Source organism: Eucalyptus grandis, chromosome 6, assembly GCF_016545825.1.
Source record: "Eucalyptus grandis isolate ANBG69807.140 chromosome 6, ASM1654582v1, whole genome shotgun sequence".
Taxonomy (NCBI): domain Eukaryota; kingdom Viridiplantae; phylum Streptophyta; class Magnoliopsida; order Myrtales; family Myrtaceae; genus Eucalyptus; species Eucalyptus grandis.
This window is the reverse complement of record NC_052617.1, coordinates 19,384,926-19,407,478: the sequence shown is the minus strand read 5'-3', so window position 1 is coordinate 19,407,478 and position 22,553 is coordinate 19,384,926. Positions and strand designations below refer to the sequence as shown.

General features: G+C 41.2%; 3 protein-coding genes across 3 annotated transcripts; 2 read left to right on the top strand and 1 right to left on the bottom strand.

Annotated features, from left to right (window-relative positions):
* The first annotated feature begins 455 nt into the window (after positions 1-455).
* On the top strand, positions 456-6,871 carry LOC104448805 (transmembrane and coiled-coil domain-containing protein 4). The gene is made up of 15 exons (XM_010062716.2): positions 456-794; positions 889-973; positions 1,215-1,691; positions 1,828-1,996; positions 2,103-2,252; positions 2,601-2,698; positions 2,841-2,932; positions 3,748-3,818; positions 3,902-4,037; positions 4,705-4,764; positions 4,911-4,996; positions 5,088-5,164; positions 5,255-5,325; positions 6,170-6,227; positions 6,334-6,871. The coding sequence occupies exons 1-15, from the start codon at positions 568-570 to the stop codon at positions 6,481-6,483; spliced, it is 2,007 nt and encodes a 668-aa protein (XP_010061018.2). The 5' UTR covers positions 456-567; the 3' UTR covers positions 6,484-6,871.
* Positions 6,872-10,352: 3,481 nt separating this feature from the next.
* LOC104448804 (SH3 domain-containing protein 2) lies at positions 10,353-17,193 on the top strand. The gene is made up of 10 exons (XM_010062715.3): positions 10,353-10,615; positions 11,648-11,764; positions 11,839-11,908; positions 11,996-12,147; positions 13,292-13,393; positions 14,579-14,779; positions 14,895-14,957; positions 15,083-15,235; positions 15,345-15,419; positions 16,787-17,193. Exons 1-10 carry the CDS (start codon positions 10,556-10,558, stop codon positions 16,901-16,903), a joined length of 1,110 nt encoding a protein of 369 aa, XP_010061017.1. The 5' UTR covers positions 10,353-10,555; the 3' UTR covers positions 16,904-17,193.
* Positions 17,194-19,801: 2,608 nt separating this feature from the next.
* LOC104448803 (B-box zinc finger protein 21) lies at positions 19,802-22,067 on the bottom strand. Its single transcript, XM_010062714.3, has 3 exons — positions 21,619-22,067; positions 20,976-21,458; positions 19,802-20,818 (listed from the first exon to the last, which is right to left on the bottom strand). Exons 1-3 carry the CDS (start codon positions 21,802-21,804, stop codon positions 20,555-20,557), a joined length of 933 nt encoding a protein of 310 aa, XP_010061016.1. The 5' UTR covers positions 21,805-22,067; the 3' UTR covers positions 19,802-20,554.
* Between the last annotated feature and the right edge of the window lie 486 nt (positions 22,068-22,553).

Here is a 22,553-nt window from a genome sequence, read left to right as displayed (position 1 = left end):
TAATACGTTACCTAATTATGATATCTCGTATGAAAAGATGTCCTAATTGCTAACATCTTCGTAAGGATGTGATGACAACCATATGAACCTTTGACAAGTGGTATAAAATAATTATGACTTAAAGATGCGTTTGCTTTTCGTAAAATGAATAATTTTTTGGAAATAATTTTTTGGAAACATTTCCCTAAAATCAATCGCTTCTATAGTTTTCGAAAATAAATGAATGTAAAATATTTCTATCGCTCACGAAATTATTTTTAAGAAAATAAATGTTAAATTATTTTATTTTTCACTAAAACAGTTTTTAAAAAATTTCGCCAACCTACAATCACGTGCCTCCACGTACAGCCTCCTCCGCGTTCCCGCGTGTCCGCTCGAGACGAAATTCCCGTTATTCCTCTCGGCAAAATCGGCCCTCCAGTTTTGAAAAGCCCTCTCTCTCTCTCTCTCTGAAACGAACCGAACTCGTTCTCTGCTTCCTTTACACTCTCGTGAGTTCGTTCATTGCCTGAATCGATTCCGCTCGCTCCGCCGCTTTCGGATCCCTCGACCGTCGTCGCCGCCCCCATGGAGACCTCCATCCTCACCGCCACGCAGAGATACGCGGCGGCCGGCCTCTTCGCGCTCGCCCTCCACCATTCCCAGAGGCACCAGACGCGGCCCTCCGACGCCTTGGCCCCTCTCGAGGAGGAGCCGATCGGCCGGGGCGTGTCGGTCGATCGCGGGGCCTCGGCGTCGGAGCGCCCCGAGCTCTGGATCCACGGGGGCTCCGGCCTTCTCCGGCCCGTCTTCAGGTGCGTGTCCCCGAGCTTTCGGTTTCTCTCTCTTTGTCGATTTCTGTTGTAGAAGCTGAGGAGAGATTAAGGTGATCGTGGCTCGTGTCGGCAGGTTCTTGAAGGTCGATGAGCGGTCCTGGGATGGTTTGAAGGAGACTGCAGGGTCTTCCTCGCAAGTTAGGCATCACGTCGGAGCGGTGTGTATCGCGTAGCTGGTGCTGTTTTCACGATTATATCTTCGTTACGTGCATTTTGCTGAGGATGAATGCTCGAGGTTTTATCGTTACTGTGCTATTCGAATCTACTATTAGTGTGCTATTTGAGTTTACTTGAGCAGGACAAGTTCACATTGCCCAAATCTGTTCTCATCATCCAAATTATGAGAAGTGTTTTTCTGTGGTTGCTTGGTATATCATGTTGATATTGATCCTATTTCAGTTCCTGAGACTGCTTATGGAGGATGGCGAGGAAACTTGTCCTGAAAGAACAGACAAGGAGCTTGCTTTGGCGAAGGCTGTCGATGCCATGGTGCTCAGTGTGGAAACTTCTCCTGTTTATGAAGAGGATAAAAGGAGTCGTGAATATGAAAAGGAGAAATGTTCCAAATTACAGACCGATGTATCATCTGAGGAAGTGGTGAAGCTAGATGGAACAGCTCGGGCGGCAGGTCCGGAGACAATTGCTGGAGAAGATGTTCCGAACAAAGTTCACGGGACATCTGAGGAATTTGTAGAAGAGGGAAGGATGATCAGTCGTCAGAGAAAACTTGCAGTTCTATATGAGCTTCTTTCAGCTTGTGTAGCAGACAGCCCTGAAGACGAGAGCAAATCACCTGGGAGGAAGGGCTATGATGCTAGACATCGCGTTGGTTTAAGGCTGCTGGCAACATGGCTTGGAATTAGATGGTTGGAAATGGTTTGTCCCATTGGATATTCGTTAACCTACAGTTTCATTGAGTATGCTAGATACTGCAACCCACGTGCCTGCAGATCAAGTATTTCTGGTTTAAACAAAGCAACTTCTGCATGACGCTCTAACTACTGTCTTCTAGGAAGCTTTGGAGATGATTGTTGCTTGCTCTATGATGTCTTCATTGAAAGCAGAAGGTGCGAAGGAAGAAGATACTGAAGTCGCAGAAAACCGTTGGGCTAAGTGGAAGCGAGGAGGAATTATTGGTGCAGCTGCTTTAGGTGGAGGGGCCTTGATGGCCATCACCGGTGGTACAAAATTCATTTGTTTCATTAGGAATTCGTAGTTCACAAAAACAAGTTTGTATAGTAAGTGAGACTTGTTTTGAGTGACTTGTCAACTGTAGTTTCTTCACAGGGCTAGCTGCCCCAGCTATTGCGGAGGGAATGGGAGCCCTGGCTCCGACCCTGGGCAGTGTGATCCCTGCTGTTGGAGGTGGTTTTGGGGCAGCAGCAACTGCTACAGGATCTGCTGCAGGTTCTGCTGCAGTTGCTGCATCATTTGGAGGTATTAATCTTCTGGATTTGCTATTTATTGACGTTTCATTGACATTCTCTTTGCATTTGAAGCAAGTAGTACTATAATGTAAGATCAGTTATAGACTTTTCCCGCTTTTCCATTTCATGTTCAATTTAGGCTACTATACTGTCAAGCAATAGTGCTGGACTAATACTATTCTTTGCCAAAATTAAGGATAACAACTAGACAGAGTATATGTCTTCAATGGATCACAGTGCTATTAGCTTTCCTACTCTGTCATGAGATGTAATGGTGTATCTTTTACTTTCTTTGCAACTCTGCACTTCTTCGATCCCCTGAGTTTTTAGAAGATTCTAAGGACTCTATGCATTTCAGTTGCCGGAGCTGGCCTTACAGGAAGTAAAATGGCCAGAAGAATTGGAGGCATTGAGGAATTCGAGTTCAAAGCGATAGGCGAAAATCACAACCAAGGCGTGAGTTTTAGCATATTGCATTTTGCTTCACCATTTGTGCTGAAGGGGAGGTACTCATAAAATGGGAAGGCTAGCTCTACGTAATGCCTCGATCTTATGGGCATGACCTCTCAATGTTGCATTCTAAATCTTTTTCTATCAGCAATTGGCAGTTGAGATATTGGTTTCTGGACTTGCTTTCGAGAGCGAGGATTTTGTAAGGCCATGGGAAGGTTATGACAGTAACGTGGAAAGGTAGAGAAAATGACATGTCTTCCACTTTCGTAAATCAAACCTACAAGATGCATGATGACCTGGTGTCAGTATCTCTTAACTTCATGTACTAGTACATGACTTGACAGCAGTCACTGATGTCGTTCATTGGGTATCATTTAGATAGATGACACATTTCACGGTACTGACCTGTTATTTCCATTCCTACTTGATATGACGAGATGCTTAAGGTTTTGTAGTTAACTATTAGTTGCAAATGTTACTGAGTTTTTGTTTGTTATAATGCACATCGTAGGCAGTTGTAGAAAATTCAGTGGTAGGACCCTTGAGTAATACATAATCACTTCTGATTTTTTAGCATCTCTACCGCTTCAACTTAGAAATATGGTCTGCTTAGGGATTGGAGTTCTTAACAAAGAATTTCATGCAATGTATGTGTTATTTTGCTTGGCCCACATGCTCAGATGATCTAAGATGAATGGTGAAATTCTCTCTCTCACCTTGCCCACTGTGATGAAAGGACCTTTTCTCCCAATTCAGTTGGGTTATTTCTCAAGAAAGAACTTAAGCTTACCTTAGAGTGGAGGTCACTGCCTTTTTGAGTTCTTTTGCCAAACTCGTGGGAGTTGAGTTATACATATCACAGACACCAATTGTTAAAGAGGGGAAGAATAGTAAAGGAAACTATGAGGTTGCTTGAGTCTTACTCGTGGAAGCTGAGCTGAATTCCCTCAAAAACATTTAAAGTGTGTGTTGACTTGTCTGCTCAAATTTTTTAGCAGCTGCTCTGTTTTGATTCATTCAGATTGTCTGCTATTGTTGTTATCGAAATATAGGTATGCACTGCAATGGGAGTCTAAGAATTTGATTGCTCTAAGCACTGCCATACAGGACTGGCTTACTTCAAGTAAATCCCCACAACCTTACAAGCTTACGGCATCATAGCATGTGTAGCAAGCACAATCTAATTCTTTAATTGACCTCTGGCAGGACTTGCTATGGAGTTAGTTAAAGAAGGTGCAATGATGACTGTTCTGAGCACGCTTGTGGCTGCATTAGCTTTACCAGCAACTCTGGTTACTGCATCTGATATCATAGACAGTAAATGGGCTGTTGCTATTGACAGGTTAAGATTGTTAATTAGCATTTTTCTTCTTTGGAAAAACTAATATTAACATTCAGACCCAGAGCTTCTGAATCATAAGACAAAACATATACAGCTTGCAATTTATCAAAGCCCTAGGACTCCAACTAGCATACTTTAGCTTGGTGCAAGTTCTGAATTCTTACCTGTCAAGTTAGGGATTCACAAGCTGGTCCCTCGAGTTCATTCTACAACATCGTACAGCCTCATTTGACATTCTTGTCTTCTGGACTTTTCTACGACTTGTGAAGCTCCTTGAGATTTAAACAACATTAATGGAATCTCTCAGAAGTTTTGAACCTTATAGATGTTCCTTTTAACCAAGTTGTGTTTACACAGTATCTATTTGGTGATATTGTTAATCTATCTATTAGTACTGATTGTTTTATAAGATTCCTTGTTATACGGAAGCAGTTCACAGAGCTATTCCAATTTTCTTCTTCTTTAGCAATGCCCTCCTTGATCCGGTCATTATCCCACGTGTCGCTTCTGACTTTTCTTAAACCCTGTATCTCCAGTTTTAGCTAGTTGGCAATCTTACCTTGTTTTTCCCATTCTTCTTTGGTTAAATAAAACTGACTGAAATTGCGGTGGTTTCTTGTCAACTTAATGCCTTTTTTTCTGCCATTCGTATCATCATAATTTGCAGATCAGATAAAGCAGGAGAACTGCTATCTGAAGTGTTACTGAAGGGATTGCAAGGTAACAGGTTGGTCAACTTGTATGCTTGACTTTGCTCATTCTTGTTGCTTTCTGCAGGTCTGCAAAATAACTCCATGGACCAAAGGCAGCTCCTTTTTCCCCTTTCCATTTCTCTCCAGGGCATTGTCTGACTGTCTCTGTAACATCATGTAGGCCTGTCACTCTAATTGGCTTCTCTTTGGGTGCCCGAGTAATTTTCAAGTGTCTTCAGTTTTTGGCTGAAGCAAGCGAAGATAATGGTAGATATCATATGGTTCTGATTTTACGTTTCACTCAGTAATAACTTTGTTGGTCAGGGATATGCTTATTTTTGTCCTTTCCTGTCTGCAGCTAAATTTGTTGAAAGGGTGGTTCTTCTTGGAGCACCAATTTCAATCAAGGATGAAAATTGGGAGACAGCAAGAAAGGTATACTGAACTCTCTATTTTTCATTCTTTCCTTCATAAATATAGTCTTCTCCATTTTAGTTCTTACTATTCCCTGATATGATTTTGCAGATGGTGGCCGGAAGGTTTGTCAATGCATATTCAACAAATGATTGGACCCTTGGTATTGCTTTCCGTGCCAGGTGTGAATTTTTGTTTTTTCACAAAAACGGATGAATGAGTATTTTTCTTTTCCGGCTGCCTATGCAGTGGTATGTAAGTCACCTGTTTATTCTTTTCCATAGATGATGGAGAATATTAATGCTCAAAATGAAATTCTCTTGAATTACTGGAGAGCAGTATTAGTCATAGACAGTTTTAGCCTGTTGTTTGAGGTTATGTTAAGGGTCATTTTGCTCTCTAGCTTTTTTTTTTTTTTTTTTTTTTTTTTTTTTTTTTTCATTCCATCTACTATTAGTGATTAGAGAGTGCCTCTCTCACTTTCTTCTTTTCGACTCCGTTGAGCTAAGTCATAACAGGGCATTGCCAGTAAAGTAACTTGAAGCAGAACTTAGGGGAAAGAAAGGAAGAGGGATGTAAAGCCGAAACTCGGGAAAGCAAATATATAGTTAACCATGAAAAAGGTAAAAGCAACAATTCAGATAGAATATCATCTGGGCAAAAAAGGTGAAGTGTCAATGCTGAAACAGAAATAATTTTTTCATCTTAAAATTTTAGTGTTCAGCAGAAACTGCAATTATATTAATCTGCAACATTACAGCTCTTGAGCATCCAGAAGTAGATGATTCAGCGGTGACTGATTTTATTTTGAAAGTGTCATTAATTGTACCTTCCATTAGTCAAGGCACAAGGTGCCTCATACAGGTTGTAAACCTACCTTTTGAACTGCGAAAGGTTTTGATCCAAAATAGTGATGGGTTTACAGGATATCTAATATAGTTAATTTTCCTTTTCTGCAAAAGTGGTCGTTTCTTCAGTGTTGGTTTTATTTGTATCTCACTGGACTAACCGCTTCACTGTCTTCAGTTTGTTCTCTCAGGGGTTAGCCGGGATTCAACCTGTTAATGTTCCTGGCATGGAGAACGTAAGCTCTCTTTTACACTTGCTTTGCAGTAATTTTATGCTAATTTGCCCTCATGGTCTTCATAACTGTCCCGTTGTTTTGAGCCTGTGATCAACTTATCTTGCAGGTCGATGTAACAGAGTTGATAGATGGTCACTCATCGTACCTTTGGATGGCAAAACAAATTTTGAAACAGCAAGAACTGGATAGTCCTTCACCCGTTTTTAAAACCAGTACGAAGATTCAAGATGAAAAGAGTTCTCCTACCTTAGCCTGACTCCTCTAAGCAACCTTCATTTTCTGGTTGGCTTTTCATTTCATCCTTTATCGATTTTTACTCCTTTTCTGAGTTTGACAACTCACCTTCCAGGACATCAATAGACAATAATGATCTCTTTTCCTCGGTCTGGTGCCTGCGGCACATCATTGAACAATAGTGCCAGCATCTTTAATAGACTATAGTGAAGCTCCTCCAGTCCTTCATAAGCTGATCCTTTTGTTTTAGCTCGGACATGCGAAGAGACCTGGGTGGAACTATAGTTAGCATTCTGGATTAACGCTAGGGATCGAAGCATTCTGAATAGCAAGATGCCTTTCGGCTTAATCTTAGACTGAACATGCAATTTGTCATGTCTTGCTGTTCCCCAATGACACCTTTTCCCTGATTTGTTTGCCTAGTCTCTTAGATGACTTTAAGTTATTTATCATTTGGAAGACCGATCTGGTCTCTTCAGTGGCTGCTTCCGGTAAATTGGTCTTAATGGGTAAATCGATTATTTGTTCTTGAGAATGTCACATTAATCCTTTCATACCTACTAATTGGTGTACTTCAGCTGCATTTCCTTTGCTCTCGAAAAAGACATTGTATGGACTGGATTGAAGGGGTCCATCCCAAAAATTACGATTAATTTATTATCACAAATATTAACTTGTATCCTATTATACCTCAATGGATTGGTGTAATTTTTCTATTGCATGCACATTCCCGTAATGATGGTCAATGCAAGATGTTGAACAAATTTTCTATAAGAATATAGTTTTTTTTTTCATTTTTCTTATTTTTTATTTTTCAAATCATAATAAAAATTGATCTTGTTCAAATATTTCTAATTTTGAATTGTCTTTATTTTCATTTCCATCCATATAGGTTAATGCATTGCGCAGTTGGAACTCGCTTATCGTGCTCATGTATAGGGCAACTGTTATCTCTGTAAATATTCTGGGTCACCGAACTTTCCATTCCCGCAAAGGACCATGCGTAGCAGCACCATCTCGCAGTGCGTTAACATCAATCTCATCCATTTCGTCTGTGTGCATTGCTGCAACCATATGATACCTTCTAGTGTCGTATTTGACGCTTAGAAAAGGTCAATCGAGCGAAGAAGGCCGTACTAGGGTGAGTAATTGCATCAGCATCAATCTCATCCGTTTTGTCTGTCTGCGTACCAGATAAGATCCGCATAGAATTGACAGTTCCTAGCGACTAGTTTAGTTTTCGGTTCCAATTTACTAAAATAAGTGAGTATTTGTCTGATTCTCAAATCTAGGCGTAGAATTGCCCACGCAAATTGAATTTATACTATATATATATATGAATTTTCAAGTTTTAACTTTTCAAATTAAAACTCTAGTTTCCTCTCCATCTCTCTTGCCTCACTCACCTCGCAGACTTGCGCCCCCCTCTCTCTCTCTTTCTCGATAGCCTTTGGCCTTGTTGATCCCTCTCTCACTCTCACTCTATATTGCCTTTAGTCTTGTTGCTCCCTCTCACTCTCGCCTTTGGTCACCTTTAGCCTCCAACCTCATCACTCATTCTCAAGTCTTATGCCTCTTTTGAAGTGGGGGTATTTCGACTAGTTTCATAGACCCATTGAGAACTGGACAATAGACGGTTGTCGATTTCATTTTTTTGGAACTAATCTTTAGTGAGGTGATCCGTAAAAAACTAACGAGCAATTCTTAATTTTCATTTTTTGGAATCAATACTTAATAAGCGATTCCCATCTTTAGGGTAGGAACCGCCTACCCCGAAATCGATTACTCCTAATTAAAACCATATGATATCTTCAAAATCTAATGTTTAGAAAAGGTTAACCGAGCGAAGGTGGCCATGCCAGGGTGAGTACCCTTTCCTCTGTCTAGAGGAAACGTCACAACTTTGTGTTTTAATGCGACGAACACGACAACTGAAAATTGAGACAGGTACATATTTTGGTCCACGCTGGTCTTATTTCTCATCATTACTTTGTCGGTTTAAGACATTGAATATTACAGCCGTGGCTATTGATTGGTTAGCATGTGAGATTACAATCATTGCAAAATGTGTCTATTTATACTTTATCGGGTCCACAATATGAGTGAGAAGCTATGTGCCACCATCGTCTGACCTAAGAGTGTCTGAAAAGTTCTGTCGTAGATTTAAAGAGAAGCAATTACAACCATTTCGAAGAAAAAATCTCTTTGGAAGTAGATAGGACGCCAATATGCAATAACCTTACAGTTTCGGAGCTGTTTTTAGCCTTCATATGCCAAAAGATATTCATTAGATTCTTTTAACGTGTTTTCTCAAAACGCTTGTTAAGTATTTTAATAAAAATATATTTTACATTGGAATTTACAAATTTTCCTTAAATTGATGTTCAACAAATTACTACAAGACCCATTAACGAAATCAATATTATTACAATATCATTTATATTTACCGAGAGAGAGAATCTTTTTTTTTTTAAACTAATGAAGGGGTAGGAGCATAGAAATTTGGCTAAATGTAGGCAAGTCCAATCCTTTGCTTGTGCAGGTAAACCTGATATGGAGCAATTTGCATGCACTCAGTGGGTTCGTATTCTTGAGTTGGAAATCTCTTGATTCACAACTTATAAGATTTTATCTTAAATTGTCATTTATGTTTTGTAACAGATTTGAGAAGACTACATTTGGAGAATTGCCGAATTCCGGTCCCTAGTATACGTGGAAATGTTGCAGACATGTCTAGCACAGTTGTTTCTGTATTCCTACTTACGTGTACAACCTAGAAATGAATGCATTTGAACGTTTGTGCCCGAAAAAAAAAAAAAAAAAAAAAAAAAAAAAAAACAAAACAACGTTCGTTCCCGTGTTTCTTGGGAATGACAGTTGAGGTGGGGAAATATAGCTTCGGTTATGCTGACGGTTTTTAATGTGTCCGAGTGATGGTAGCTTAAAATTTATGTTGTGACTAGTGACTACAATATATATTTTCAATTCCTTCCTACAATTAAAATACATGCTTTTCATTTATGATAGTGTTGGCAATGTAAATTTATGGTCCAAACATCAAGATAAGGTTTACGTAAAGATAGATCGAGAAAAAATAGCAAAATACAAGGGTCGAGTCATATCAAATTTGGCCTTGATCTTTATCTAACCTAACTTTAACATAGGACGTGCATTGTTTCATCTCAACTTGAAGTGTATAAGAGTTATTTTGATCCGAGTAAAAAAGGGGCGTCTTGATCTACTTGATTTAAGAGGGAGAATTGATATGGATTTTAATTAGCTTGCGATAAGAGAAAGTTATATAAGACATAGAACTAGTTCTAAGGTCAAAAGTCATGGAGATGGAGAAAATCATGAAAATGTGGGGAAGTTGGAGACATAATTGCATTGGAATCTCAATAATTATTGAAGTTTAGATAGAAAGATCGTAAAGAGAGAAGACACACTCAAACAAACTTTGCTAGGTACCAATCGGTCTAGGCTGGTTCTATGTTTGCGAAATCAAGAATTGAACTTCCTAAAATCGCCTTGAACTAGTTAGTCTAGGTCGGTTCGGTCATGCTATTGGGTTAGATCGGATCTACAGCACATCCCTATTTGACATAGTTAAAGAGTGGTTTGAATTTCGAGTTAAAAAAGAAATTTGAGCATTGTGAATTTATTGATTTATTTCAATTGGCACATAAGAAGACAAACAAAGTAGGAATGTGGCATGTTGACCTACATAGGAAAGAGAACCGACCCTGATCCTAATTGGAGACGTGGGGAACATGTTGCACTTGCAATTTCCTTCATTTCACGCGGATTACGAAACGAAAGCTTACCCAACATTCATCCCTCCCTCTCTCTCTTAATTCGGCCGGACATCCGGACGGACCGGAGTCGGAGTCCGCGAGCCCGGCCCAAACGCCGGTTCGCTTTCCACTTTCTGTTAAAAATTCAACTGCTGGAACGGGGCGGCCTCCAGAAGGAACAGGAGCGACATCTCTACCTGAAAAATCATCCGAGCTTCGGAGATTTGAAAAAATCCGCAGGGCTGCAAACCACAGGCTTCGGCGGCGGCGGCGGCGGCGGCGGCGGCGGCTCCGGCTTCCATGGAAGCCATTCGGAAACAAGCCACGAAGCTCCGAGATCAGGTCGCTAAGCAGCAGCAGGTACCATCCCTCCTCTCGAACCCTACGGGATGGATTCAGATCGGTCCCGTGGTCTCCCCCCCCGGCGATGCATGTCGCCGCCGGACTCGTTGCTCCCCCGATCGGGGCCTTCGATTCGGTCGTCGCCGCTCGTGTAATCCGCGCTTATCGATCGATCGGATTGGTGGACCATGTTGCGGCGGTTTCGTGTTCTCTCTACGGTGATCGTGAACGTTTGAGATTGATTGTAGCGGCAGGGGAGAGATCCGTTTCCCGGTCGCGATCGTGTTTGATGGACGTTGTCTGTCTTTGGCTAATTCGCGAGTCAACCGTCGGTAAAGCCTCTGGATTTGGTGGCTGTCTTGTTCCTGTGTATCAGGTGCGGCGCGGCGCGCCTCACCTGTGATGATATCTGAGAATAATCAGACACAGCTTTGGAATTTATCGTATATAGTAAATTCACCATCCGCCGTTAGATTTTACCTATGGAATGAGTGCCGAGACCCTTATCGGTGCAGCTTCACAGATCGGTGAGATTAGAGGAGTTCGGACATTAGAGCTTCTTACATGTGCTCCTCACTGTAATCTCTTGTTAACATTAATAGGAGGAAAAAAAAATCGGAGCCAAAGCGAATACAGCTCCGGGATCCAATGTGAAAGGACATTCTGCAGTACATTTTATCTATTGATGTAGGAGGAGAGTGAACTGTGTAAAGAGGACCTTGGGGAGGTGAAGGATCCGCCTGCTTTCAAGTTTTTAAAGCCAACTGCTAGCATTCATGGCACAACCGTGTGCCAATTGTTCTACTTCGTCTGCGATTATTTGTTTAGGTTTTGATAGCGTGACACACTGCATGGATAGCTCCCTTCTCCAGATTCTTTCTGGAGGTTATTTTACATTCTTCTCCGTTCTAAGAGAGTTTCTAGGAGCCATCATTGGGAGTGTTTTAGCTGGTTTCCACCCCCACAGTAGAGGTTGTTGTGTCAGATATTTGATTTTGCTTATTCATCTTTCTAGTTAGATTTTTGAGATTGTTGTTAATGTTGTCACAGGCTGTCTTTAGGCAGTTTACTGGTGTGTATGGTTCAGATAATGTCATAGCTGATGAGACAGAACTTCAGCATCATCAGAGACTCGAGAAGCTTTATATATCAACTCGTGCTGGCAAGGTTAATCCCCTTCTTCTTGTTGATTGAAACTTATGTTGGTTATTATTTATTAACCAGAGAATCTAAATTACCAGCATTTCCAAAGGGATATAGTTCGTGGTGTGGAAGGTTACATAGTTCACGGGTCCAAGCAAGTTGAAATAGGTGAGTTCGTGGCTAATGTTGTTCTGCTATGGCAGGGTTTTGAGTTCACTGTTGTCATTTTTTATTCTTCATGTTTTTCATTCACAGGAACCAAGTTGTCAGAAGACTGTAGGAAATATGGTGCTGAAAATACATGTACCACTGGCACTACCTTATCCAAGGCTGCCTTAAATTTTTCAAGAGCTCGTGCTCAAATTGAAAGAGAGCGTGGAAATCTATTGAAAACTCTTGGAACCCAGGTAAACCCAACTTCATATATGACTGGTAGATTATATGTGAGTTGTTCACTGCTGATTTGATTGTATGGGATGAACACTAAGTGCAAACTTATCATGTGGGAAGTGTATCTTCATTTATCACTAATTCATTTATGTTAGATTGGGGATTATCATGCCAATGAAACAACTTGCGATACCTCAAGCATACTGTAGTCTGATCCTTTTTTGGGATGGCTATTGATTTGTTTCACTTCTCAGCCCCTATTCTCTTAATGTTTGCCTCATCTAAAACATCACATTAAACGTATAGAAGCAGGCTTGCACTTGCTGTCTTATGCCACCCTGCCTTCCTTTTTATCCCCCTTTTCTTGCCTTTTGCTAAACCCACGTAAGTCTTGCACCGTTGAGTCCACGTGCTTGTATCGCCCTAAGTCGAATACATTGCCTTATCACACGTTCTTTCACTTCCATATCTTTATATGCTGCTGTAGTTGATATGCTTCAGTTGCAGCAACTTGTCACAGTTCTGCAGTCACACTTTTTCCAAATTTTTCACTTAAAAGTGCTTTAACTTCAAGTTTTCTATGTTGCCTGGTCTACCAGTATGGTTAACAGGGTTGAGGATTAAGATTCCACAGCTTGTAGAAAGTTTTTATGATAAGGGGAGGTTTCATGTGCTGCAACTAATATCCAACGACCTTGTTGGACCTTCAGGGACCTTGACCGAATGCTGATAATTAATAGAAGTTCAATGCACAGTTTCTTGTTTTTTGATTAGAATCCCTTCAAAAAGAGATGAATGATCTTCATTTTCCATGAAATATCATCTTGTGTCCTCTATTTGGAATATTGTATTTTGTAAGAGATGGGTTGAGTTTGCCTGCATTGATAGGATGTCCACACACGTACATGGGAGCGCACACATGCACACGTGTAAATACACACTTACACTTGTGTGTATATGGTGTAGTGGATAACGGATGTACTTTCGGCTGAATTATTTGACCATTTAAGTTGTGGAACTGAGCAATAGCACTCCAATGACAAGAAATTGTATATTGACAAAATCATACTCGATTGGCCTCTAAGCTATTCTATTTAACAATGCTACTATAGGGATGGTAGTTTCAAATTATCACCGTGACTTAGCTAGTGGTCTCATCAGGTAGCAGAGCCTTTAAGAGCAATGGTGATGGGTGCTCCCTTGGAGGATGCTAGGCAACTTGCCCAAAGATATGACAGAGTGCGTCAAGAGGCTGAGGCTCAGGTGACACTATTTGAGTTTGCTCACTTTATCTGTATGCAATTTAATTGTCGCTGGGCCATTTTAGGGAAGTCAAAGCTCAACTCGCTTGGCCTGCGATAAATTGCATCTATTAATTCTGTCATATCGTGTGGTTGATTCTGCATTGATTGCTGAAGTGCTCTTGTATCCTGCATAAGCTGAAGCTTAATATTGAGTGATACTTCCTCATAAATTTTCTTCCTGTTTTGGGCTAAAATCATTTTGGAGTAGAACTAGAAGCAGATTTAAATTGGGTAATGGAATTAGGCTGATCTTGAGGTCTTCACTTAGGCCTTTCTTTGGGACCTGGTGTCCATCGTTTTATCTGCGAATGTCAAACAACTAAAATCCATTTGGTGAGTATCAAAATTACATACCAAGAAGACGTTGTAGTGCTCTAAGACATACTTTTTCTGTAGATACATATCAAAATTATCCTTTCATCAGCTTAGGTTCTGCCAGCTGGGTTGAGGCACCTCATTACAATTATATACTCTCTCTTTAGCAAAGGGTATGCATAGCTTAGCTCTCTTAGAAAAACTCATACAATGACAACTTAAGATCTTCATATCCTGATTATTCTTCCTTTAAAATCTCTGGCGTTCTAAATTGCAACTGTCTCTCTTGTGTGTGCACGTGCGGTGGGCCTGCATGTGATCAGAGTTGGTCGAAGTTCTTACTTGAGCATTCATCCCTTCGTAGCTAACCCTTGGCTAAACTTCTTAATGTTACTCCAATAAATTAAATACATGCATTAAGAAAGAGTCTAAGAACATGTCAGCGGATAGTTTGTGGTTATTCCATCAAGAGAAAGGAGGCAGATTGCTCTGAAGGCCAACTTTATACGGAGAGCGAACTGAAAAGCCTGACAATATGTTTGAGGTTTTCCTTCATGCTAGGATACTGAGAGACTCATAAAGATTCTATCCAGCTCTTAGTTGTGGGGTCCAAAACATTGTCAGCATAGTTCGCAGACATACCTGATAAATGATAGTCTTTTCGGTGTGCCTAGATTGGGTGATTTTGACGAATTCTCACGATATTAGCATTGAATGGCTTGAAAGAAAAAATGCTAGAATTCCTTGCAATGGAAGATGATTATTTCTCAAGTTTGAGGTGTTATTAGTTCTTCAAGGTTGCCTTACATACTGATATTATCCGAGACAGGGTATCGATGTTTCTAGGCGCCAAGCTAGGGTAAGGGATTCCATGGGTAATCCTGATATTGTCATGAAACTAGAAGCTGCTGAGGCCAAGCTTCTGGAGCTGAAGACAAACACGGCAACATTAGGTAAAGAGGCTACAGCTGCAATGGCTGCTGTAGAAGGCCAACAACAGAAAATGACTCTTCAACGGCTTGTTGCTATGGTAATGCAACCCACCCTTCTTTTCTCGTTTCTTTTCTCTTTTTTTTCCAAATATAGTTGGTTGTAGTTATTTGGGTTCCTAAAGGATAATGGAAGATTTACTTTTTTTTTGATAGGTCGAATCAGAAAGAACCTATCATCAAAGAGTCTTACAGATACTTGATCAACTTGAAGGCGAGGTCTGAATTTTTTTTTGCATGGCTTTTCTGGCATTCCTTAAGATACACCTTCACTTTTATAGTCGGTTTTTCTGGTCATTTGCTAACTTCTGGTTTCAATTGAAAATCTTCTTCCCTTTCTATAGTTGTTGTCAGAACGCCAACGAATTGAAGCATCTCCAAGTGTATCTGTTGATACCTCTGTTCCTCCTCCCCCGCCGTATGAGGAGATCAATGGTTCATTTGCTTCTCAGACGTATGATGAAACTGCAGATACCATTGACTATTTCTTGGGAGAGGTAGATCTCGGTGAATTATTTTGGACAATGTATTTTGCTTGATGGTTTGCTTCGTTATATATGCCATGTAACTATTTAGCGTCCAATCATCTTTTGTCTGAATCATCAGGTTGTGCACCCATTTAGAGGAGTATCTGATGTGGAGTTAAGTTTATCAGCAGGGGACTATGTTGTTGTCCGTAAGGTTGTTACTCAGTTCTCATTTTCTCTTTTACGAAGCTTCTCTTCCGGTTTATGCTGACTAACTATGCTTGTTTTGTCATTTTTAGCTGACTTCATTTAGAGGGATAGTACTTAGTTTAACGTTGCTGTTGTATGGAATCTTTTGTTGCCGTAAATTGTAGATTGCATGGTGAGGGATGCACAACTTGGAACTAGGATAAACTAGTGATGCTTTGTGTGATGACAGAATGTATTAACATTGAATGGAGAAAAATCTGTCAGTTGTTTGGTCATCAAGATGGATGATTCCATTGTTACATGTCCTAAAAATCTGTGAAAGTGTTGGTAATTGTTAACTGGTATATAGTTTAGCCGGGAAATTGATAGTAAGTTGCCAACTAGTGTTAAAAGTTTATGAATGTCTTGTTGAGTAACTCGCTGATCTTTATTCAACTTAGTTTTTAATAGTTCGTAACTTGTATGAGTACTAGTATTAAATTAACAACTCTTATTTGAATAAGTTTCTGATTTTTGTCTGAGTAAGGTACCGACTGTTTTGAAATTAAGAACTCATCAAATTAATGACTATAATTTCGAAAACTAACCGACTTTTGTATGAATATGTTACCAACTAACGTTAAAGTTCCAACTCTTGACCAACTTTGATTTGAGCAACTTACAATCACTCTGCTGGTAAATTTTAGTACTAATATGTGACGGACAACTAATATGCCGGTAACCTTATTTTCTTATAAAGGATATTAAATTCACTAATACGCGTTACATTTTACCAACCACAGACAGTATGTTTGTGATTATGCCAATGGAACACTAGAACTTTGCCAACAAGATATAAGGCAATAATATCTGAAAAGCAAGTCAATCAACATGACAGTATACACACGTGTATGAGAGAAGGGATTTTGGTGACTGCATCCTATAGATTTAAATCACCACGACTACTACCATCGAAACACTTATTCCAATATATCAACACCAAATCACCTACTGCATGTTGCTGCCACCACCTCCTTCATTGATCATTTATTGTAATCATGGCCCCATCACATCACTAACATCTACATATATCCTCCACCTCTCCACTGTTTTCAAAACTTTTAGGAAAGATTGATTTGTTCAACTAGAAATTAGTTGCCTTCTTTGGTCCAATCAAACCCTTGATGACCTATGGAGCTATGAGCTTTGAAAGTGATTGGGGTAGTTATAAATGACACCCACAAGTTTCTGTGCTGAGTGGATTGAGAATTTTGCATCAGTTCCCTCCAGTATCTATATCGACTGCTGTTGCTTCATTTACAAAAAAGAATACTCCATTTTCTTCCTCTTATATAATGAGAGGGTGGTTCAATTCTTTCGATGCTAATGCAGGTATCAAACAGCGGCTGGGCCGAGGGAGAATGCAAAGGAAAAGCCGGTTGGTTCCCACTTGATTATGTAGAGAGGAGGGAACGTGTTCTGGCAAGCAAGATGGCACATGTATTCTAAATTGTTCAGGTAGAATCCTTCCCTTCGTGTTTGCATGTGGTATGCGAGGGTAGTTGGGAAATGGATTGTCACCTGATACTGCTTTGTGTCGGTGTGAGTGAGTTGTATTTTGTCCTTATTTTTGTTTCTTATTTTTGTTTCCCCTTCATTGACGTCAGTAACAGTTAAAAAAAAAGAAGAAAAAAAGAATGCCGTAGTGTTTTCTCCGTTGTGGTGCTGTTTATTTGTCTCAGTGTAAGAAAAAGTCGTAGCTCATTTTTGTTATATATATATCTTTTCGTTCGTTAGGATTTGCACAGCTTCAGCTCCTTTATGTGACTCTCATCACGTTTCAAACTTTTGACCGAGATGAAAATGTCACAAGATCCACCGTGGGGCCACGAGGATGTCTCTTTAGGATTTGCACGGCCTGAACTGCATTTTCGCAGGCTCGGAGTTGGCAGGTCAAGTTATATTTTCTATCAGATACATTGATGAAGGTTGGAATGCTCATCCGAGACAAATTGGATGGGGTCAATATGGATAAGATTCACGATAACAGTAGGAATTTGCTGACACGAGATATTTGTTATGTTCCAGGTAGCTCGAAGCGCAGAATAAGGCCTCTCAATAAGCTTGATGCTCATTTCTTTTTGGTACCATCAATAGGCTGCTCAAACACTCCAGCATATATGCTGTTTTCACCATTATTTGCATCTGATGATAATAGCTGGGTTCACCCGACCAAAAACACAAACAAACGAATATGAGCAAACAGCCGTGTATCGCGTACCCAAACTCTAAGAGTCTGCCATATGCACTCACATGTACAGCTGAGACAGCCGAACCGAAACATTTACGTTATTCATATTCCATCACTGGCCATGGCGTTGACAGGTCATCGAACCATTGAAGGTGAAGCTTCGCTTCCTTCTATCGAAACTTGTTCTGGATTCCTTCTGGTTAGCTAATGCACCCTCTTCCCCAACCTACTTCCTGTTCCGTTGAGCTGCAACTGAAAAGAAACAAGCTGTTTGGTTTAGCATAATCAGAAATATGCTGTTTCGGGTTAATGACTGATTAGGCTGCTCGGATCAGTCGCTTTTGCAATCAGAAGGAGCGACAGTTTTATTAGTGGTACTCTTAAGACCATCTCGGCAAAGAGACAAATGGAAGTGTTATTGGGGACTCTCACTTTTGCGTTAGCAAGAGTTACTCAACTGGACAATAGGAAGATAGCGAAGATCCGGACAATTTTAAGAGCTGAGTTGGCTTTCATTGATGCCAGGATAGCGTCGCGTAGAAATTCTAGTCGAATGTTCAGATCAAGGGAATGACCATTACGGGATGATTACCTCCTCGTTTCACAAATTGATTATCAATGACTTCTCGCCTGATGTTACTGACTCTATTTGTCCGCCTCCGCGAACCAAACATACCCCAAGAACTGTCTAAAACATTACGAGGATTCTGGATTCACGCCGGAGGAATGATCCCCCATGATCGTTCACCGTCCCTTTCACAGATGTACATGATGAGGTGGGGGGAATAAGTTCGGCTTAGCCATGTACGAGAGGGTGGGCCAAGAATATGTGAGCCCGACATGTCCAATCTCGACAAATACAAAATTGCAATTTGGCATCCACGTTCATCTAAAGACCCAGTTGCGCCAACCAGGAGATTAAAGCCGAATCGGATGTTTTCTTCCCGAGTAAAAGTTGCCGCTGACTTATCCCAGTAACATCCTTCTTTTTTATCCCGGTATTTGAAAATCGACGATGAATACCAAATTGCCGGCAGATTATGCGGAGCTAGGCTATGTCAACAATTCGTGCACACACTCGAATGACATAAATCCGTCGATTCCATGATTGAAGGAATCCCATGGAATTGCCCGGCGAGAGTAGGCTGATGAGAACCATTTGAAGGCGACAGCCACACTAGTGCTGGCGATACGATCTTCTGCCTTAAGACAATGAGCAGACGTAACACCACCTTTAAATATCTCAGATCATGATTTAGGACCTAACACCAGGGCTTTCTTAAGTTTAAATAAGTCCTTCAATCACAAGTTTGAGAGAGAGAGAGAGATTGTGGGGTAGGAGGAAAGCGACTTCTCATCTGCGATTTGGGTTCAGGTCTTAGCAACCTTGGGGTTTGCAGAAGGACGTAAAAAGGTGGGCAGCCGTAAAATTCACTCTCCGGGCATTCATTGAATACGACATGATGATATTCTCTTATCGTCATATACATTGGGTGTGATCGTTCTGACTGTCAAATTCACCTTTTGGTTTTCCATTGATAGGATGCAGCATATGAATTCAGAGTGCAAGAGTCAACCCGCCATGTACATAATTGGCACACGCAGCCGATTCAAGATGCCCCCAAGTACAGTTAATTAAAAAAAGACCACGAGATGATATTTCTTCCATTCCAAAGGCCGGCAGCTAATGATAACCCATGATTATATGCTTAAGCCAGTTGTTAAGGTTGTTATTATAAGCTTAATCAATGAGCTGGCTGGGCCAAGAAGGCTCGCTCCTCCCTTTTTCAAGTTACTGGAACAAATAGGAAACTAGATCTAATGAACTTAGCGTGTAGTTTTGTTTAATTAAGCCGAAGTTAGAGAAGGGTATTCGCCAATGAATTTATATACAAAAGATCCAGAAATCTTCACAAAGCCTGTCAAAGATATTGAAAGGTAATGTGATTGTGACCGCATTCTATAAAAACTTATTATTATCCTTCACACGACAAACAAATAGCGTAAAGACGACCTCAAGTGTATGAACTCAAATAAGTGCGGGCGAAAAAATCTCCCATGCTAATCATTTGAACGTGTAAAAAACGCTCGAGACTTGGCAATCAAAGGGGCAAAATAAGAGGGGGAATAAAGCAAAATTTGACCTCATCTCCCTCTAAAGGAACGTGCTTTAAATGGCAGGGCCAAGATAATTACGACTGCTACGGAAAGAGTTTCTTCTTCTAAATGCAGACAAAAGCCTCTCCTCACACCTCCACTTTTCAGCCTCCTCCATCCTTCCGGTCTTTTCTGTCTGATCCCCCATCATAACCATCCATCCACCACCACCATGATCACCACTTCCAATGTAATCCCATCCCATCTTCTTCCACTACAAACAGTGACATCCCCTAATAATACAAACAAGACCCTACCAAAAAACAGGAAATGGGCATGTCCCTCATTACTTCTTTTTGTAGTCATGATTGCACATCACCTTTCCTAGTCCTGAATTCTCTTGAATGTACTTGAATCAGACAATGGACATTTGGCCCCCCTAAAAGGAGGAGGAGGTAGGAGGAGGAAAGAGTAACAGAAAAAACTTTCGGGCTATACCGAACGAGAGAGATTTCCTACTAGTTGGCAGAAAAGCAAGAGTTAGAAGTTCGGTAACTATTTACAAGCATTTTCTCCAGTACAGAGCCAGCCAAACATTGGGACAAAATTATGAGACCTGACCGGACCCGGGAAGGGTCATTCGCAAGGAGAAACCAAGGGGAAGATCAAACTTCAAAACAGATCAAACATGGAGGTACAGGTTAGAAAAGTAGAGGGAAACTCAAAGCCATGTTGGAAAAATATTAGCTTGAGGCTTTCTTCTTCTCCTCCTTCTTCACAAGATGGATAGCACCAACTTCCTAAATTCACAGTCATAAGGGTCTAGATCTCTTGAATCCCGCTGATGAAGGACTGATTTCTGGAACTGCGAAGACATCATCGTTCCACCTCTTGCCGGGCCTCGTGGTCGCGGGCTCTTTTGTCTGCTTGAATCCTCCGATGATCCCACCATTTAGGTAAGGCGACTGATTACACGGCACAGGGGTTGGAGCTTGAGGGACCCAAATTCCCAAACTTTCAGATGAGAAGGAACTCACGTTATCATTGTCCGTGAATGGCAATAAACCATCATCTTTCTGCAAACCCAAGGATCATAAAAACCAGCTGTCAACTCCAAAGTACTATTGTTTCTAGAAATCTTATCCTAGATTTGATAAGAGAGCAAGAAAAGAATTAAAAGTTTCCCGACCATGAATCAGAACTACCAAAGAAAGAGATGGGGTCAATGCAAACCTTACAGAAACCAAAGGAAGCAGAGCAGGAATCAAGAAAGTCCTCGAAGTGCCAGCCTGGCAGCATCTCTATCAAGTACTCCGATATGCTACTCGTTGACCCGTTGGAGCCACTTTCCTGGCTGGCCAACATGCCGTTATTGTTCCCATCCTTGTTGTTCGCCGCCGCCGCGGAAGCAGCCGCCGCCGACGCCGCGCTCGCCGCCGCCTTTCGAGGGCCCGAGATCGCCGCGGAAACAGAGACCGGCTTCTTGAACGAGGACGATGCCTCGGACTTGAAGTCGGGGACGAAATCGCATCCGTTGGACAGAGAGGCACTGCTGGCGGCAGACGTGTAGACTTCCGACGTGGTGGAGAGCTTCACCCCCGTGAGCAAGAACCTGCTGTGCTTCTGGGTATGCTCGTTGGCCGTGTGTATCGGGAGATCGCACTCCCTGCAGAGAATGGCTCGGTCCTGTTGACAGAACAAGAACGCTCGCCTCTCCTACAACCAACCAAGACCAGTTTTTTTTTCATTTTTGCCGCAATCAGCAACAGGCCACGGAACGAACCCAAAAAAAGAAGAAGCAAAACTTGCTCCATGGAACAGCGGGCTTTTTACAGGAAAAAAGCAGCAAAGCAGGTCAGGCAAAAAAGGCAAGTACCTGGCAGACGTCACAGAGAGGGAATTCCTTAGGGGAAGGACAGAGAAGGGAAAACCGTTGGTGCTTGGAGGCGAGCTTGTTGGCGTGGTGGACACGGTGGTCGCAGCCCCCGCAGAGCGCCGCCTCGTCAGCGGTGCAGAACACAGATGCCTCGTCCTTATTGCACACGTCGCACAGGATCTTCATCTGGTCCTCCTCCTCCTGATCTTTTCTTCTCCCTCTCTTCCTTCAAGCTTCCCAGAATTTGACCCTGCGAGAGAGAGAGAGAGAGAGAGAGAGGCGTTGAAAGTGGGACGAAGGAGGAGGGAGAAAATGGAAATGGGTTTGGAGAGAGAGGGTTGCGGGCTTGAAGTTGAACAATAAAAGAGTGGCCTTTCAACGGTATGGGAAAGAAAAAAGAACTGGAATGATGCAAGAGAGAGAGAGAGGAGATGGATCAAGATTCAGGCGATGGAGGGCAAGTTGGTTAATATATGCAAAGCGAAAAAATATTCTCCTTAAAAAAAAAAAAAATCTTATGTCGAATATAGAAAAATGAGATCGGTCGTGTTTGGTAAATCAAAGGAACCGAGAAGGTTACTTTCGACCAACAAATGCCCAAAAGATTGTGCATAAGGTTAGAATAACTATATGCTTGTATGAATCACATGGTGATCTTATTCCTTATTCGATGGCTCTTTATGGTTACAATACTTTATCGGTCTATCGTCATCCTATGCGCACTATATAAAGCCTATCTTTATTTGAATGCCAGTTCTTATGTACATAGCCTTATAATTGATCTATGTTAACCTCGTACGGTCCGTGTAAATTAATATCTTCGTGGTACACTCTCATTTGGCAAACATGATGAATTCAGTAAATTCTCTCATTTAACTTATTAAAAGGCTAAGGAAACTTATGAGTACAGATGACTTCACATCTTACTATCTCTC

Coding starts and splice junctions, on each gene's coding strand:
- LOC104448805 (XM_010062716.2), top strand. CDS start 568: ATGGAGACCTCCATCCTCACCGCCACGCAGAGATACGCGGCGGCCGGC. Junction 1,692..1,827: donor GAATTAGATGGTTGGAAATG/GTTTGTCCCATT, acceptor ACTGTCTTCTAG/GAAGCTTTGGAGATGATTGT. Junction 3,819..3,901: donor ACAGGACTGGCTTACTTCAA/GTAAATCCCCAC, acceptor GACCTCTGGCAG/GACTTGCTATGGAGTTAGTT.
- LOC104448804 (XM_010062715.3), top strand. CDS start 10,556: ATGGAAGCCATTCGGAAACAAGCCACGAAGCTCCGAGATCAGGTCGCT. Junction 13,394..14,578: donor GTCAAGAGGCTGAGGCTCAG/GTGACACTATTT, acceptor TATCCGAGACAG/GGTATCGATGTTTCTAGGCG. Junction 14,780..14,894: donor TTCAACGGCTTGTTGCTATG/GTAATGCAACCC, acceptor TTTTTTTGATAG/GTCGAATCAGAAAGAACCTA.
- LOC104448803 (XM_010062714.3), bottom strand. CDS start 21,804: ATGAAGATCCTGTGCGACGTGTGCAATAAGGACGAGGCATCTGTGTTC. Junction 21,459..21,618: donor CTCTCTGTGACGTCTGCCAG/GTACTTGCCTTT, acceptor GGTTGGTTGTAG/GAGAGGCGAGCGTTCTTGTT. Junction 20,819..20,975: donor CTTCCTTTGGTTTCTGTAAG/GTTTGCATTGAC, acceptor TTGGGTTTGCAG/AAAGATGATGGTTTATTGCC.